At 37.4% G+C, this 20,019-nt stretch overlaps 1 protein-coding gene across 1 annotated transcript; it reads left to right on the forward strand.

The window, feature by feature from the left end:
- The first annotated feature begins 74 nt into the window (after positions 1–74).
- On the forward strand, positions 75–18,281 carry LOC139138812 (TNF receptor-associated factor 2-like). Its single transcript, XM_070707353.1, has 5 exons — positions 75–186; positions 2,021–2,062; positions 13,033–13,589; positions 14,413–14,673; positions 15,594–18,281. Exons 1-3 carry the CDS (start codon positions 97–99, stop codon positions 13,543–13,545), a joined length of 645 nt encoding a protein of 214 aa, XP_070563454.1. The 5' UTR covers positions 75–96; the 3' UTR covers positions 13,546–13,589; positions 14,413–14,673; positions 15,594–18,281.
- The last annotated feature ends 1,738 nt before the right edge of the window (positions 18,282–20,019 follow it).

Here is a 20,019-nt window from a genome sequence, read left to right on the forward strand (position 1 = left end):
AGGTTCTAACATATGCCATACAGTAGTATACACACATGTTCATTGACAGGTACATGTGAGGTGGCAAATTATATATGTCTATGGTCCACAGATTACATGGACTACGCTGCAAAACGAGACTTAAATAAATGCAATGTACGTTGCCAAAATCACTGTGATTGGACTGGAATCTTGGCAGATTATGAGGTACAGTGTCAACAACAAAATTTATATTTTTTGTCAATTTTCTGACACGAACTATAACATTCTGGTTACAGGTATCAAAGATATTTGAAATGATTTCGTCTTTCCATGTACATTAATAGTATCCTTTTCAAAACTTGTATTATCATGGTTGTATAGTTACATGTACAGTCAATCACCACATAAAGTACCAAGAATGATGGTAGTCCATGAACTACTTCATTGACCAAATGTCATCAGGGCTCAAACTTCAGCACACATTTTTCTCAGAACATTTTTCAAATGAGTGAAAAATAAAGGAATTTGAGGGACTGCATTGAAGAATTTCACATATGCTGAAGCGGACATGTACATGTTCTTGAAATGACAATATGTTACTGATTATGTCTTTGACTGCCTTGGTTTAATGGTTAACAAGATGGAGTTTATGAAATTCATGTTGCGTCTAACTGCCCATCATTAGTTTTATGCAGTTTTACAAGAATTTAAATGTATGTCTTCATCTTGAATGTACTTTCTTGTGTCTTTATCTGACTCAAAAACAATCACCAAAACAGTGCCTACTATATATTGCTGTTTTAGTTCAACCATGGCATTTCTTAATTTAACATTTTCAGGACTGTTTACAGCCTTCCCTGTTGAATTGGCTTTCCAGTAAGAGTGGGTCATCCCATGAAAATGTTGGGCACATATGATACATGTACATGCAATATATCTTAGTGCAAAATATCTTAAGTACATGTACCATTAATTGACACAATTATGGCGATTAAAGCTGTCCTCATGGCCCAGCTGGTTCTTGCCTGGTACTCAAAATTTTGGATGTTTCAGGGCATACAGATTTGCTGGCAGTGGTAATATGTAGCAGCCGGGCCAGACCCCAGGGGGTCGTAGCCAATACAAGCAGGATCCAAACATCCATAGCAAGGCCAGGAAGGTTTAATCATGTGAATTGGGCAAATTAAAATATGATTATGCTCCCTGGCCTAGCAAAGCAGGGCTCGAAATTAGCGGTAGTCCCGAGTCCACAGACTACCAACTTTTCCCTGGGGCTACCAAAGTCCATGAAATGGTAGCCCACATGGACTACCAAAGCCTGGGACATGAAATTCAGTCAGTACTTGGCGTGCCATGTCCGGTCTTTCACTTTTGGACGAGCTAAATGCAGTCAAACCCAGTTGGACAGAGTAAGGCCAGACTATTACTTTGTTTTGCAAATTACAGAGACCACCGTGCGGTGGAACTTTTGTAACAACGTTTCAATATCTCAACTGATGTACAATGGATGACATGCACAGAAAATGATGGCCAATGAAAATGTATTTTCATTGCATTTTGATCAAAATGTATTAATTACAAACTCCTCCCTACTACAGAAGGCCCATGGTCTGTTTTAGCCCTGCTGAGAAAGTGGTGGTCATTGCCATGACGACTATCAAAATTGGCAAGCAACTCTGAGAATGAAACGGGTTGTCAATACAATGATAGGTCATCAAACTTTTTAGTGTCACAGTCGTCAATGATACCAGTTTCCTTTGGGTAATAAAGTATTCACATCAAATGACTAACAAATTCACTTCATGGGCAGAATCTTGAAAAATTTATTTTTCTTCTCTTGTTAATGAAAAAAATCCACTAAACTAAAATATGCATGGGCTACCAGCCATTGTCACTGGGCTACCAACTTCAGAAAATGATAGCCCGAGTGGACTAGCAGGGAAAAAAGTTAATTTTGAGCCCTCCAAAGCATGACACAAGCAATCAACTTATATACTACCATGATTTGTTATATTCTGTATTGAGAAAGTCAAATTCATAATTATTGTTTATCTTTCAGGCTCACTTCAATGCAGAGAGTCAAACGTTAAGACTGCCCCAGGTAAGTTTAAGTTCAAAATTGAGATGGTACATGAATCTTTGTCATTTTGGTAAATTGGCAACAAGATGTAAAGTGTTTAAGCATGCTAATATCCAGATAAATTGATCATATCTGATCAGAAAGCTATCAGAGGACCCCTTAACTTTGCCAGGTCTTAAGGGCAGGACTCGATCCCTCGTTTTCACATTAGTGAACACATAACTAAAGGCCGTGTCTAGTACTAGATTTGTGCAATGCCAAGGGAAACATTTTCTACTCGATCTATGCCAAGAGTCGAGGAGTGCAGTGTTTTTACCAAGATTTGTGTATGCAGTGAAACCTGTCTCTTAGGGGGCGCTGCACCCAACACAGCATATTTTGCTCAAAAATCACTTTTTTGCAAATATTCATTCAATTTTAATTAATTTGTGAACCCAAGATTAAAATATTGGTTGGGTTCACCTTTTAGCTTGTCAAGTAGTTGTAAGTTGCGTGATAAAGAAGTTTTATTTTATGCAAATGTATGCAAATCAACCAATTTCCTTGCTAATTTCCCCCCCCCCCCCCCCCCCACTTCAAATTTCCAAAGAATTTAAATTCCACTCTGGCTGAGTCAAATTTTCTGAAATTTCACATTATGTTCTTTAAATGTTATATAACAAACAAGTATTTTGTTTGGCAATAAAGTTCTGACATTTTGAATACGGGGCATTTTTATTTTGCTAATCTTTTTTTGACTGTCAGTCTTTCAAACGTTGCCATTTTAGAATGAGGATAGATAACACAAAATACAATTTAATAGTCGTATTGTTCTACATATACTCTTCGTTCAAGCAAAATATTACATTTCATAAATAGTGTCAAGTTTTTAACTTAAATTAATTTTAACCATTAATACTAAAATTTAGGTTTTTTACCCCAAATAGACACCCACTTCACCTTCGAGTAAACTGCTGCTACCATACTACACTTTAGAGTCTGTGCTTTTTGAAATATATAGTATTAGAGGGTTTCCTTGTCATCTTAGATGAGGAATATTGCTTTCAAAAAAAAGTTGTGTTAGCAACATGCAGCTCCGCACCTTCCGGAATGGAAAAAGTGTCTGTAATTATGGAGGTGCACACTATTAGACAGGTAAAATTCTATTCAAAGTGTAGCTTTTGGTTCGATAAATCTGTTCTTAATAGGGAGGTGTCCATAAGTACAAGTTTCACTGTATAAATCACAGTCCCTCGTGGGCTATTCAGCTCTTGAACTATTCGCCACATAGACGAGTGTACATTAAGCGAGAAACAACCCAAGTCAGGAAATGAAATGGCTATTTCCTATAGGGATTGTACCACCATGTCATCTTCGACGTTCGATTTTACCGTGAAAAGTAGCAAGTTCATCTATCATGTAACCGTCAACCATTCCCTATCATTCTCAAAATTCATACCTGGTACTTAATTTGCTTCAGAAACACTCGTTTCTTGTGATTTTCGGCCGAATTCGACGGACACGTTGCTAAAACATAAGCGTGAGCAACATTCCGGTCACCTCACAGTGGACGTTGGGCACCTCCACTTTACTGACGTTAACGCCGCTTTGGTGACCCATGAGGGGTGTCTGGAAGGTTGTTCATGCCTTATGTTTTGGCGACGTGTCTTCTGAACTCGGCCGAAAATCACACGAAAATTCATACCTGATACTTCATCTGCTTACAAAATGCTCATTTCCTGTGATTTTCGGCCGAGTTCGAGAGACACCTGGCCAAAACATAAGCGTGAGCAACATTCCAGTCATCCCTCATGGGTAGGCGGCGCCAACGTCAGTAAAGTGGAGGTACCCAAGAGGTGACCGGAATGTTGCTCACCCCCAGGTTTTGGCGAGGTGTCTGTCGAATTCGGCAGAAAATCACACGAAACGAGCGTTTTGAAGCAAATTAAGTAACAGGTATGAATTTTGAGAATGATAGGGAACGATCGACGGTTATGATAGATGAACTTGCTAATTTTCACAGTGAAATCGGACACGGAATGTGACATGGCGTGGTTTTTATAGCCATTTTGTTTCCTGACTTGGGTTGTTTCTCGCTTATGTACACTCGTCTATGGGGTGAATAGTCCTAGAGCTGAATAGCCCACGAGGACTGTGGTATAAATATGTGGTTTGGGAACCCCTATACTGGAGTTTTTCTGACAATTGGCCCAGAGCATTTATTCAAAAATGGGGAAATTTTAAGGGGCACACCTGGAGCTTAATAAAGCCCAGGGCGTTAATGTTAATTTGTTAGGGTAACCAACCGCCACTAAGTACTCACAAAAGCTTATATTTGAGTTGAAGCTCACCCTGAATAGAAACAATGACAAATAAAGAGTAAGATGTTGCAGAATACCTTTTCATGAGAGAGATTTTTCTTTTACCATCTTTTCCTCAACAAATGCTGACACATCCACCTGTGCCTCAGAAGGAACAATGTTACACTTTTCCTGATCTATGAATAATGTAGAGTACTCTTACACTCACATGCATGCCTAAAAGAACACTGCTACAATACAAAAAGAAGTCTAATCATAAACTGCTACAATATATCAATATCTCGCTCAGGATCATTCCATTTGCAGTCATTTTCAGTAGGGTGTCTGATGTAAATGGCTGCACTGAGTTAGGAAGTGTTTAAGCCTCAATATTTTTATTTTGGTCACCACACAACAGTCTTTTTATCATAGTGAACCCAGAAATCCGGTTCTTGTTGTTGTTGTTTGTATTGTTGTTTATGTTTATTAGTCGTGTTGTTGTTGTTGACCAATAAAATTCAACAAGGATAACTGTGTTGTGATTGTTTCAAAAGTAATGTAGATGTCATAAGAAACGCTACAATGACACTCATTAGCTCACATTCGGTATACCAATGTGAGGTTATCGTATAAACTGAAGTCAGTGGCATCTGTATGCACAAATGTATGTATGTATGTGTGTATGTATAGAATGTCTGTCAACATCAAAAACTGCAAACCGCTGCACGTTTCAGCTTGGTATTTGGTGTGTGGATGCATCCTGGGCTATAGATGGGATTTTGTTCAAATGAAGTCTGCATTGCCAAAATTAAAAATGTGAAAATGGTCAAGAATTAATAACTCAAAAACCACTATGTTGATTGCTTTGAAAATTTGTGTGCAAGTACCACTATTTTGATTGCTTTGAAAATTTGTGTGCCAATACCTCAGGTGAACCTTATACAGTTTTATGAACATTGTGAAGATATCTTGAATTATGTATTTTTGCCTGAATTTTATGGTCATTGTTTTGACTTTACATAAAAATTTACATTAAAAATTCTTTTTCCCTGAAAAATTTGCAATTGAGTTGGATGTTTGCAAGGGTGTTACCCTTCTAAATTGTTGAAATTACGACAAAATTGGCAACATTACTGATTTTGGGCAATTTTTGTCATTTTTTGTCAAAAGATCTTTTCTTTTTAAAACCGCTGGACAGACAGCTTTATATTTGGTATGCAGATGTCCAGGGATGACAATAGTTATATATGTGGAACTTGTCCTGAAATATACGAATTTGTATTTTTTAAGACAGTTTTTTCATTTTTGGTCAAGAAAACGTGTTCTCAAAATTACTTGTCTGATAGCTTTGTAATTTGGTATAAAGTCCCGAGCGATGTTATTAGATAAATTTTGTGCTCAAAGTGTTTGGGAAACCCCAAAATTTGTATATTGTAAGTTATTTTCTCAGGTTATGACCTTAAATGACCAACACCAACCCAGGATATGTTGTGAGACTGTTTTGAAGGCTGTGAACATAATTTTGTCATATTTAGTACCAATTTGTAGGAAAATTTGATCCAGAAAACAAAGCTGAGGTGATTTTTTCATTGTGGACCAATTTTTGCAACTTTTCCATGTAAGACACACAAGAACTGATGAGAAATTTGGATCCAGGATAATTCCAGATGTCGTAATCACCCCACAGTGGAAGGCATTTCACTATCTGTAACTAACTTAAGTGCTGTTTACATTTGAATGATAGCACTCATAGCATTAATTAAAAAATCCCCAAGGTTGTAAATACATTTCCTGCCATCTGGCCATTGTAAACATCGTCAATACCAAGGGTTGGAATATTTGATATTCAGGAGGGGGTAGGGTCTAGAAGATTGATGAGGTAGCATTACTTTTTACCAGATCCTTTGTACATTTTCCCCACACTCCCACCTTTTCTTTTTATCAAGCCTTCTCTGGCTATTTTTTTGTTGACATTTGCTTGTGTATTAATCCTTTGAACCCGGCTCGGACAGAAATATCTGATGACGTCATAGAGTACCAGGGGGTCAGGGTGCAAAGGGTTAAGGATCAGCTTGTCCCATTGCTATAAAAGTTGATATGCATGTTCCTAAAGATGACCTTCCTGTACCTAAGTTGCAGACTTTATTTGCTTTTGTCATTCTTGTTTTTCTTGAATTGACCAATTCAAACCAAATGTGAGCACATAGTGTCCTTGACGGTATTTTTCTTTGGCCCAATGTAACTCTATGCCAACGTACACTCTCTTCCTAGACTTAAACAAGGGTGCAACCTCAGCCACATCCCAGCTCATGCATCCCACTTTCAAAGCCCTAAAATAACACCCTATTCACGAGCGATCAAGTGAAAAGTAGCATGACAAGACCTGAAATAGACATAACAAAGCAAATTTGGGGTTTACTTTACCTCTCATTGCAAAAATCACTAGAAAAACCGTGATTTTCACGTCGTTGTATGATGATTTTACTCGGTTTGAAGGGCCCGGGCGCTGCACAGGCTCCCATGTTCACGAGTTTTTGAAAGTAGCCAATCGCACTGTCTGTAAAGCAAACCTTGGCCTACTATGACGTATTCATTATTCTTGACAAGGTCATCCCAGCAAGAATTAGTTTAAGTCTGCATTTCTTCAATACGATATCCCCGTTCAACTTCATTCATCATTTTAGTGTAGAAGCATGGTGTTCACGGGGTATATCATGTCGTTTTTCCCTACAAGGCGTCGATCGAAGTAAGCATTTACGTCGACAAATGATGCAAACCCTCTCTGCAATCGGCACTTGCTGTTGAAACGCATGCAGCTAGCTGTCTGTGGCGGGGGTCAGCTGCATCTATAAAGGTCACCATAAAGGTCAACTCTGCCACGGACAGCTGCATGTGGTCTCGTCTCGTAGCCAAAATGGTAAATTACGACAACCCAACTTGGGTCAGTAGGTTTGAAAGGCAAAATAAACCAAAGTGAGCGTAATTCACAACATCACAAAATCTCGGGTGAACAAGCTCTGGCCACGGTTTGCTTTACAGACCACGCGATTCGCTAATTTAAAAAAACTCGTTATTGGGAACCTCTGCAGCGCCTTGGCCCTTCAAACCGAGTAAAAAATCATGCAACGACATGAAATTGCAGTTTTTCCAGTGATATTCGCAATGAGAAGTAATGCAAACCGCACATTAGCTTTATTATCTCTATTTGAGGTCTTGTCATGCTACTTTTCACTCAATCGCTCATGAATACCGAATAGAGTGTTATTTTAGGGCTCTGAAATTGGGATGCATGAGCTGGAAGGTGGCTGAGGTTGCACCGGGCCCCTTGTTTAAGTGTGGGAAGAGAGTGTACGTTGGCATAGAGTTACATCGGGTCAAAGAATGATAGTGTCCCGTTGTAGCGTTTCTTATGACATCTACATTACGTTTGAAACAACCACAACACAATAGTTATCTTCGTTGAATTTTATTGGTCAACAACAACAAGACAAACATAAACAACAATATAAACAACAACAACAACCAGATTTCTGGGTTCCCTATGATTTTATTGCAGCTCATTGGTGATTTTAGTGTAAGGGTGACCAAATTGAGATGTCAGTGGTAAAGATCAAGCACAACTAAAATCCAAAATAAGCACCCACCCCATAAATAATCACCTGTGGGCCTCTATGTGGATGCGCTTACTATCAGAAAACTCAAGTACCTTTTTATTTGTCGCATAACAGGATTACACTGATTTAACTGGGAACTTTATAAGTATTACAAGGGCACTGGCCTCATAACATAAAAGTTTTGCATCTTCGTGAAGATACGTATGTAATTCACTTCGTATAAAGTTTATATCTTCAGAGAAAAGTATTATCAATTCCTTATGAAAAGAGTATTTCGTACAGAAATAACCAAACTTCATAATTGTGTTTTATAACTTAGGGACCGAGCACAATTAACGGCAGGGGGGGCCGGAAGAGAAAATGGGGGGCCACGAAAAAAAATGAGTGTTCTTGGGGTGGGCCATGAAAATTCCAGGGAAAGTAAGGGGTGGGCCACCAAAATTTTTTACACCATGACAGACAGAGAATATTTTTCAGCATTTTTGTTCCTTGTTGAAGCTGGAGTTCCTTGTTAAACTTCTTGTAGCATGATGAAATACCAAGTCTTAAACCTCACAATGCAGTTGTTATGTGTAAAATGAGCAATATTATTATTGAAAATTGACTTCATTTGTCAACAGTAATAATGGTTGGTAATGATACAGAGGCTCGGTTGAAACTGGTTATTTCATCATGCTATAGGAATCCCTTATAGAACAGGAATGCCTGTCAGTACCATGTGAAATTAGCATTCACATGGCTAGTTGGCATGGCTTAATGCATGTGCATAGGGAATAGGCAGTCAGGCAGTCCACATTCATTTCAGAAGCACGTGGGTAACATGTGTATAGGCCGAAATATTTAAATGAGCTAGCCATTCACATACATGTGAACGAATGGTTATTTTGAATGCACATATGAATGACAGGGTCATCCTGGCAGAAAAAGAGCACCATGAAAAGTACTGATTTGACACCCGATTTTACTTATTTTGATGTTGCCGTTATGAATTTGGTAAACATTGTTACATTTGCATGTTTGCAAGGTGTAAGCAAACATCAAATAAGTGAAATCAAATTCCAGTAAAATCAAGTACTTTTACACAGCCTCTTTCGGTGAATTATATGATACAATTGGTTGGAGATGTAATTTAACCATATTTGGCCTAAAACTAAGACAGGCCAAACAGAGTTAAAAGCAACTCTGACTCACCTGAACACAGCAAACACAAGCAGACTCACCTTTCCAAACGTTCAAAATAAAAGCACAAAACATATCTGTAAGTCTGATGACCAATTTAATAAATTTTTGGCTTCAACAAATTTCATAGACACAGTGAAAAGTGATTTAGTCAAAGATTAGTTTTTAAAAGAGTTCATTTAACTCTGGCCAAGTCTCGTCTTTCATGTCCTATTTTGTTTTGAAATTTGACATTGAAGACTTCTTTACTTAAGTCATGATTATTCTTGCCGAATTTTTCTTGGGCCTTGGCTGACATGCACACTGAAATGAAACAGAAAGAAGAGAATGAACTTAGCAACATTTATTAAGATGACAACTTTACAATAAAGTTTCAGAACATGTGTGTGATTTGTTACATACACATAGAGGAATTTTTTACATACATCTTTGCGAGTGCAAAATCAATACATTGAAAGTGTAACATATATGTCTAGAAATGTATTGGGCTTGTGTACGTTGTATTGACTTGACTAGTTGCCACAGCCACTATTCCGATTAATTTATGTACATCTTTACAAAGTGAGGGCATCACAATTCATAATTTGAATCAATACAAGAAAGTATGTTAATACATGAGGCAAACAAGTTATTGAACTCATTAAAAATTACAGCTGCTGTCCCTTGAAAATTAAGACGTATCACATTTCTAAATATTTTTTCTGTCTTTCAATACAAGGCTTCTTACCTGGCAATATCATATTAACAATGGATTTTAAAAGTAACCATGTACAAGAGAAGTAAAAAATGCAAGTAAGACCGGGTGGTACAAACAATTATAAGTTTACATAGCCATGTTCATCCACGATCTACCGGTAGTTTTGTTTTTTTTTAATATTTTCATTTCGTCTATTTTTTTTATAGCATGTTTTTGCACTGAGTAAGACCATGGACGCAAACTAAGCTTAGGCGTTGTTCAAGCCCAGCTTTGTTTTGCGTTAATGGGCACAATGTACACCTCCCTCCGCCCTTTCCAGGTATACAGACGTACTTTCTTTTCACCCCTAAAGCTCAGGTTAAAAATGTCGGGCCATATACAAAACCAAGCTTCCCAGGAAAACATCAATGTGCAGAGAAAAGCCTCTCTATAAGGCATACTAATTTCGTAATTGCCCTTTATAAATATGCATTTCAAATACTTACCGGATGAATGGAAAATTATCGTCCACGACGACTTGCTATCTCGGTCACTGCATCCAACACTGTCGCGGGGAAATACACTTTACCTTCATGCCAACTGAAACATTACCACTTAGACCTAACTCACTTGCTGTTTTGACTCAAAATGTGTCGTCACTGGGGGAAGAAATGACCGAGAAATCAGCCATAATTCGTAAGATTCAGCTGGTCTGAACAGCCATTACTTCAAAAAAATCTGCGCAATCTCATTTGAGAGATGCAATGTGATATCCGATAACGATCGTTGCGTGGGAACACAAAGCATTGGTCAAATTCGAAAGGTCAAGGGTCGTGATCGTCGCAAAATTTTGACATTTCAAGTACGCGTAAACTGTTCTTTTAGATTTTTCTAATAAGCAGAAATTGACTTTATATGAAGAGATCAGTTAAAATACGGACGTCCAACACACTAAGTGAACCCTGTTGCAATTCTGATCAGCCTCGTTAAATCCAAGCGTACTCATTTACGGGACCCTTACGTTCATACCCTGTTGCGTCCCGTCCACTCTTCCAACACAACTCTTTCCAAAGTCACGACATCATACATCGTCAGAACCGTTAGTCCATCCGGCTCGACTTTTGAACGGTTTGGGGATGAACAGTACCTGTACTGCGTTTCCATTAAGTTTTATGTAAGTTGTAATCGCGAAAGTTTTACAATGGCAGATGCAGAACCGTCGCAAGCTTGTGTTCGTCGTTGTGTGATGATCTGACGTACATGTACATGACTGCACATCATAGCCAATTGCTGACGGACGTACGCGAAAACGTGGACCGTATGAGAAAAATTTAATGACAGATCCAACCATATTAGGTCTGAAAATGTGAGTACCTTTCAATAGAATGCAGGTTCCGATCATATGGAATATTTAGCGGTGAACATGTGTTTATTATTGCACATTTTGAAAATAAAAATAACGATGTTTAAAATTTGATCTGTGCTGATTTAATTTAGAGGCTGCTCACAGACGTTTGCAGCCATCTGCATGACTTCCCTCTTGTCATATTCATTGGTTTATACTGAAAATCCCTGGTCTCGTTTTTTTGAATGGAGATGAATGAAACCAATGCTAATTATATTTAAGGGATAGGCTGTAACTTCATAATTTTGGCAGAAATTGTGTTCTTCGTACATCGACTACAGGTTTTTCTCTCTTTTCAAAATCATGTTAGCCAGTATTGCTAATGTTATTCTATTTTCTAAAACACGTTCAAATATCCAGTCTTCACAACCTGTATTATGTACAGTCAGCATTGTTATTGTTGGTAAACACATTTTGGTCTGGACTAAACTTCAATTGAACACAATAACAGTGAACTTTTATAATATACATGCACACAAAGTGTATGTTGGTTGTATTGATAATATCAACGAGCTAATTCACTTAAATTTGTGAACCAATGAAGTAAGTGCAGTTGATACATAACAAAAATATTAACAAATCAAAAACTTACAGCTTTATACTGTCACTTTAAAATGGCAAACCGTTGCTTCTGTAGTTGATTTTACTTGGGTTAAGTTTTTCAGGTGAAATTACTCATGTTTGCACTATAGGAATGGCACATGGGTCACATTTACCAGTCAAATTGTTCTCAGTGCCGCCTAATTTATTTAGATTAAATAGACAATAGGGATGTGAAAACATGAGAATTGACAACAAGTCAGTCCTTGGAGTTTATTAATGCATGTCTAAATTTTTACCGCCACATGTGTAAGCTACCATTCAATCCATTGACAATCTCCCTTCTATCATGAATTCAATAGGACTGCTAATGAATGGTTACTTCACATGGCTGAGTCTGATTTCACATTCATAGCCAGTGATGAATGTTCAAATTTTAACATGTCATATTTCCAATACTGGCATGTGGCAGGTTGGACTGCTATGGACTGCCTATTTTTCCTCAAATAACCATTCAACCTGTTCCACACAGGAATGTGGACTGGCTAATAGGCAGTTCAAAACTAGAATACGTAGTGGACACACAGGAAAAAATACTGAAAAAAGGGAGGAAAAATGGCATTAATGGGTCTTTTATAGTTAGCCCATGAAGGACTATTCCAATGGCAGACTGTCATTACAGTGGAGTAACATTGAATATCTTGGGTAGTCATAGAAAGGCAGACACTGGGTTGTGGAAAGTGCATTGAAATCACAACGGTCATGTTATACATTTTTCCCCAACATCTGAAAACATCATACAGATACTCAGTTGAAGTAAAGTTATTTATTGTTTATTATTTATATATTTATTTGTTTATTATTTATTTCAAGAATGCAAGAATGTTGTTTTCACTAAAGCATATATTAAAAGTTATAAGGATTATATATATGTGTACAACTTTGTACCTATGTAATCTTCTTTTTTGGGGAGGGGGGGGGCACAAAAATTTGTTGCCGGTGATGGGGGGCCACTAAAATTTTTGCTGGTGTTAGGGGGGGGGCCTGTAAAAAATATACGCACCACATATTTTCTCTTCCGCCCCCCCCCCCCTGCCGTTAATTGTGCTCGTTCCCTTATACATAGATAAATGTATAGACATACCAGTAAATCCCACTGTTCTGTAACTCTCATTTTTGAGCATCCATCAGGTAGTACCAGTCTACATGTAAATGTACCGCAAAGCCATGTCTGGGGGAACCACATCAATCTACTTACATGTACACTACTATGTCTTCTTGTAACTTAACTCTTACAGGAACCAAATATTTCAGAAAGGAGGGAGGTTTCACCAGAGTATGACAATGAGAGTGAAAGCTTGATGAATCAGTTGGAGATTCAACATACCCTGTTGAGAGACAGGGAAGAAAGACTGCGTATGCGACTGGTGGAAATATTTCTTCAGGTCATGAATCTAGGGGAAGAGTGTACCGCGATGGCACAGCAGAGACGAAGGGATGCAGAACGTATTGAGTCCCTGCAGAGACAGAGCAGAGAACAAGATGAAAGAAATGCATTGCAAGATGAAGCCCTCGCCCAACAGGATCTGTATATGCTATCACTGGAGCAAGTTTCTTACGATGGAATCCTGGTCTGGAACGTCAGTGACATCCGGAAAAAACGACAAGATGCCATATCTGGCAGAACCACATCAATCTACTCACCTTGCTTCTTCACAAGTCGCTATGGTTACAAGATGTGCGCCAGACTTTACCTGAATGGGATGGTATGGGAAAGGGCACCTACATGTCTTTGTTTCTTGCCATCATGAAGGGACCCTTTGATGCCTTATTGAAATGGCCTTTCCGACAAAAGGTACATTTAAAGCATAACTTTCTATTGTCATACAACTCAGTCCTCATAATTTTAAATTCTGACAAGTTTTCTTTATCAAAGCCTCTGAAACATACTGAAATATCAAGTATTAAGCAAGTCATCACAGCCTGTACACTTGTAAAGTCGGTTGTTATCATTGACAGCTGCATTTGTCATGTTGTAACACTGCAGAGATCAGACCCAGAAAGTGATATGGACAAACAAGACAAATCTGATGAACAAATTTTCAAGTTTAGAGTCACAGTGGTTTTAAAATAAGTTCCATTGCAAATTTTCATAGATATCGTTTGCCAGTGGAGATTATACATATACATTCACTGATATCAATTACTCAGTATCCAAAGAGGGGTTTAAAAAAATAATTACTGGTATTTCATTTTTGAAAAGAACTTGCAAATATCATAATGGGACAGCAATTTTGATTATTATCATCAAGGAAACAGCTGCCATTATCATTCAACAAACTTTAATGTCATTAACAGAAAAACATTGAAGTAATTTTTTATCTATGGACAACCATTTAACTTGCACAAAACGTGTACTGGATAAATCCTTAAATAACAAAATTTCCTGGGTCAAATAGAATTTAATTCATTAAGGTATCCAGACTTTCTTCTCAAGCATTCAGAGTAACAGCAGATGTGTGACGGCTAAATCCTTTAGCAGGATTTAGTTGATGGAGCAAAATAAGTCGCTTCCTATTTAAAACAAAAACTGAACAGAAAAGTGTGAATGGATCACTGTAGTTTTTCATCAGACCGTTCCATATAATCATGTTCCTGTCATTTGGCTTTACATGTAGGTTACTTTCATGCTCTTGGACCAGAACAACCGTGAGCATATTATTGACGCCTTCCGCCCTGATCCAACTTCAAGTTCATTCAAACGGCCGACCTCCAACATGAATATCGCTTCTGGATGTCCTCTGTTTATGCCAATATCTCAAGTTGACAGCACTCATCATGCCTACGTTAAAGATGATGCCATGTTCATCAAGGTCATAGTGGACACCTCAGATCTTGCATAAGGCTATGGAACCAATTGCTGAGATGTAAAGTTTTGTGTATGTACTCACAGCTTACCACTTTGTATTTATTTCTATTTGCATTTGCTGCAGCATACTTTAAAGTTGCTTTATGAATTGGGTGAGATGCGCAAAGTACACACTCTCACAGATTGAAATTTGTTGTTTTTGCACAGCTGTCTTCATTGAGAAGACCCTTCCTATATGCATCCTATATCACCTCGTTAGTTGTTCCCAGGCAGATATACATTGTGTGTGTATACCAGACAAGTTCTACAGTTATACAATTACTAATGTATTATTGACAGGAATAACACTGGTAAAAAGAAAGCATTCAAAAGAATTCAAAAGGATTGCTACAGGCCAAGCTCAGAGTGTTGTACTGTAGACCAATAAGAGCTTTTCTTAAACTTTAATTCTCATTTTACTTTGAATTTGTCTTTGCACAGTATGACATACTGGTATTGTACCATGAATGCCCCCTCAAACGAACTGCTAATTTGTTTTGGAAAATTTGAAGTCGTATACCTTTTTGAGCAAAAATGATGGTATTGAATGTCCAAATGGCTAGCGTATGGTGACTGTTAGTGTTTTCAGTGGGCAGGTCATGGTCACTCAACGTGGAGTGACCATGGCCAGGTATACGAATGCAAGCACTAAAGGAATTTATTTGAAGTTTCTTTGACGGTTCTTGACAATGGGTATATTCCCATTCCCTTCAATGTAGAGTTCACTCTTTTTTAAGTAATTTGAATTTGCTACGTCTGAATGCACCGGTACAGCAAAGTACTATCACCTGATGACTCAAACCGTCATACCGATAATCTTAGTCCATAGACTGCAATTCATTATATTCCCTGGCAAAATTGCTGGTGAACACAACAGTGACACCAGATTTCCGCTTTGTAGTTGAATCACTCACTCGTATCACTTTACTGTCCTGTTGTTTCATTTTTCAGAAAAGTGACCAAGCATATCATCAGTGCCTTCCATTTTGACTGTATACAGCCAGTTCCTGCCAGCGTCCATCACCAGAGATGGATTCAGGATGTCCCGTCTTCTTGCCATCATCAACTTAGCAGCAGTAGCTAATCACTGGTAAAAATTTACTGAGAGAGACTGAGCCACAAGTATTTCAATCTTTTACATTTTCTGAGTGCCTTTACTAATACAAAATCTTTAAATGAAATTCTGTGCTTGTAAGTTATTTACATAGTAGGAAGATGCTGCTTGAACATAAGGTGCCCATTCCGATATTTTTGCAAATATCTGCTATGAGACAGACAGCCCCTTGCCATATGTACATGTGATACTCGTCAAGTGTGAAATTTCCTCCCTCCAGTTACATGAATTTCAAAAGTCACTGTGCCACAGCATTTTATGCTTCATGGGCATTAACCCTTTCACTACATGCTTTGGTCCAAACCCATTGTTATCGATGGTAAGTGTGGACCTGTACAGGGAATTGGGGTGAAAAGGTTAAACAAGTTTGTAACCTCAATATAAGAAAAGTTTGAGCCATGCAGTGATATATCTGAAGTTGGTCTTCAGACATACCTTTCCATTTACAAGAAGCATTATTTACGAAGATAAAAGTCAAAGGTACCACTTGGCTTAATGACACGTACATAGACGGCAAAGGATTTTTTGTCTTCCATACAGTATTAATGCTAATATTTAATACCAGTAGTGTAGTTTGTACAGAAAAGTATTGTATAACAATGGTGTTATTTGTGCTATTACGGTTGTGTGTAAATAATCTAATTTTGAGGATTTTAAATTTTCTTCTAATATTTTGAATTTTGATTTAAAGAGCTATTTTCTGCCAGCTTACACACTGCAAAATTGCTCCAGCATGTAAAAGATGAATTTTAAAGACCCAGTAAATGTAAATTTGGATAATTTCAGGGATTTCAATCAGTGTGTATTTGCTAGGTATTTTCTAGAAAGCTTGACAAATACAACATGTGTAGTGTTGTGGATGCATTTTTGTGTGATTACAGTTACTGGTGTAACTGTAATCTATATCCAGGATGAGCAAATCATCTTTTGATTGATTAGCCAATGGTCTAGTAACTAAATAAAATCAGTAACCCACCTTCAGTTTCCAGCAAAAGCAAAAAGCCATTGAAAACTACTAGACCACAGGCTTAGGCCCATGGCTTAATTTGCTCAGCCCTGATATTGTCTGCAATAACAGTACTCCAGACAGGTAGTGTTGACAAGTCAAATACTGGCATTTTCACAATATCTATGAAGTAACCAAAGAGAGTTTACTTAATAATGGAACAAATTGTAAACAAAAACGTTTTCAGGTATCACTGTCACTGTATGATGTTGATATTTTAACAGTCTGGTTTTTTTTAACAGAGTGCAATTAACTCAGTACTAATGCCACAGTGAGCAAATTCATCGGCAAGTTGGCAATCTATACAGCATTCTTTTGGATTTGCTTACCCCCTGAGAAGGAGTTTCGAGTGAAAGATGGAATATGCTTGTAAACTGAAATATCATATCATACATTCCATATGTAAAAAGTACAAGAGAAAGGGCAGTGATCATGTACTTTTCCATCCCCAGACATTTTTTGTACATTCCCAGTATTTTCAGTAGGATGAGTGAAATATCGGTATACACAGGGACATAGGGCTGAAAGTGTCTGTAAGTTGTCGGCACCCGATATCAACTTTGAGAGATTTGCATTATTGAAATTGACTTTCAAAACAGAGGCTGTAAGTACAACTATTTTGTTTATCGTATTTTGTTTCAGATTCCATTTGCAGTACACATATATGCAATTTTAAGAGTTTTCTTTTCTCTTGATAAGGACAGGATTTATTTATTTTCGTTCATATTTCCCTATTTATAACATCTGAAGCCATATTTTTGTTACAGACATTGGGCTATAAGTGAAAGTTAAATTGTATCTCAGGTTTATGTGCAAGTCTGATAACTCCTTCTCAGGGCCTGTGGCATCAACCTCATCCCCAGGAATTTTGCATACAATGCAATAGTGAGGTTTGATACTTCCATATGGCACAGCTAGTTACAGGTCTTTCCAAGTGTCATCTGCAACTGCAGTCTGTGAGCCCTATGTTGTTTTTATAGCCACTGAAGCACAGGTACTGTGTTAGATCATTTCATTGTTTTGACATTGCTAAGCATAGGTTGACCAGACTCTCACAGAACCGACAATCAGTTTGTCAATCAGTAACTGAAAGTGTGGCTATCACAATGCAGATGCAGATTAACTGTTGTCTGAGAAAAACCGTTTTTGATTGGCAACTGAACGCAGATTGTTAACCCTTTGAGTGCTGTATTTTTTCCCACCAAAATTTTAGTGCAACATTTTCCCAATTTTTATGAACTTTTCTGTAATTTTTTTCAAATAATCATTTGGACCAAATGGACTCAACATTTCATTAGCCACAGTTTTTAAATCAAACTTTTGGCAAAAATCTGACAAAAATTGACTGAGGTATATTTTATACAGGCAACAAAAATTGACTTTGGCACTCACAGGGTTAATCAAACAAGTTCAGAATCTTCAAGAGAGTGTGAAATAAAAAAAATTCCACAAACAAGACATGAAATCTCACAACTTTTTACTCATGTTGCTGCAAAATAAACCAAAATGTGTAATATCAGTTCAAATTTAATACAAGTTGTAAAACTTATTTATATATCCAGCAATAGCAGTGCAAAGCACAACATGACAGGCCCCTGTGATTTTGGCAATATAATTTTAGTAGTGATATGTACATGTAGATGAAGCTTGTGTTTCACCACACAATTTTGTTCTACCTATGCAAATATATTGAAGTTCTTGTATCCAGTTTTCTGTCATCATTTTCTAACGCCAGCTGTACACACCGTTGAGTACAACTAGACTTATATTTCACCATTGAAATGAATACTGGAATATTTATAGTACAATTCCACACTTTCCAGCCAGAAGGACAACAACAGACATGGCTTCAAAACATGTACAAGTACTTGAAATTTGTGCAAGCTTATTCAAGGGCCCGAATCTTTCGTGTAATTATGCTCTGCCTGTGTTGTCGTGTCAATATTGACATTTGTGTACTTAATTGTGATTTTAGAAGTCAGAAAAATGTATTTGAATTTTAACTTATTGTAAAATGTCAGTGACCTGTGTGTATTTTATGTTTGCAGATAGATCAGAACTATTTCAGATTCAATGTGACGCTTTTTATCTATAAAAACTGCCTTGTATACTTATAATATATATAATAAAATGAAATTTATATAAAGTATTAGTAGTGGTATCAGGGCTTGAAATACTCACATGCACAATGCACTACGTATGTTATTATCTTGGTACAGGTAGATTGCTGGACCAACCTGCACAGTGTAGATGTTAAAAATAACACAGCAAATATACTCATCTTTACCAGAAACTGTTGAATCATGTGGTCAATTTGTGGTCATTTAAACTAGCAAAATTTACATAACGTATTTTCAACCAAAAGAAATTGACTATCTGAAGCATAAGTCCACACACCATCCTTGATGAAGAAGGCTTGTGAAATGTGATTCTATTTTAGCTTGCCCAGCCTAAATGTAATATTACCCCAAGTACATTTCATGAGTTTACTCCAAGAATCTGAAAAGAAGACTGCATGGAATAGGGGAGGATGTACCTTGGAATGTCTTTATGATGAATAACTGGTGTGGTACTGTCAGTGTGCAGGTACTGACAAGCTACTGCCTGATGGATTTGGTCATACTGTATGAACTGACAATGTCACCATGCATGATTCAAAACCTGACAAGCGCAGTGTATATATTGGTAAAAAATTTTCATATATGAAGATATGCATGCATGTACGGTATATGTATGTAGGTAGGGAGGAAGGTATGTCTATATGTGTGCGTATGTAAGTATGTGTGTATGTAGGTATAGGTAGATATAGGTAGGTGGATGTGTACCGTGCTTGATAAAATAACTTAAAAACGGTTGCAGAAAATAAGGCAGGGTCAGTCCATACCTGAGAATTAAGGAAATGGCCAAATAGTCCATGACTAATTATTACGGAACAATATTTTTGCTTTGAATTGTCAACGTGGTTCACAGACGTTTTTAGCAAAAAGACATTTCATTCTATATAGAGTGTCACGCTTTGAGGTGTATTCTATTACTGCTGGCAAAAATAGATTTTCAAATTTGGTTTAACTCTTAAAGTTCTATTTATCCATAAAAATGCCTTTTTCACTTTAATATATATAGTAAAGAAAATCCTTTACACTTGTACTGCTCGTGGCAGACTCTCTAAACAATTTTGCATGTTTTAGAGAGTCTGCCGAGGGAGTACTGTGACTGCATGTTAAGTTGCTGCGCAATGCTGCTGCTGTAACTATATT

Source organism: Ptychodera flava, chromosome 8, assembly GCF_041260155.1.
Source record: "Ptychodera flava strain L36383 chromosome 8, AS_Pfla_20210202, whole genome shotgun sequence".
Taxonomy (NCBI): Eukaryota; Metazoa; Hemichordata; class Enteropneusta; family Ptychoderidae; genus Ptychodera; species Ptychodera flava.

Excerpts from the sequence above, each read along its gene's own strand:
- LOC139138812 (XM_070707353.1), top strand. The coding sequence starts at position 97 with ATGGACTACGCTGCAAAACGAGACTTAAATAAATGCAATGTACGTTGC. Across the intron at positions 187-2,020 it reads GAATCTTGGCAGATTATGAG|GCTCACTTCAATGCAGAGAG; the intron begins GTACAGTGTCAA and ends TTTATCTTTCAG. Across the intron at positions 2,063-13,032 it reads AAACGTTAAGACTGCCCCAG|GAACCAAATATTTCAGAAAG; the intron begins GTAAGTTTAAGT and ends TAACTCTTACAG.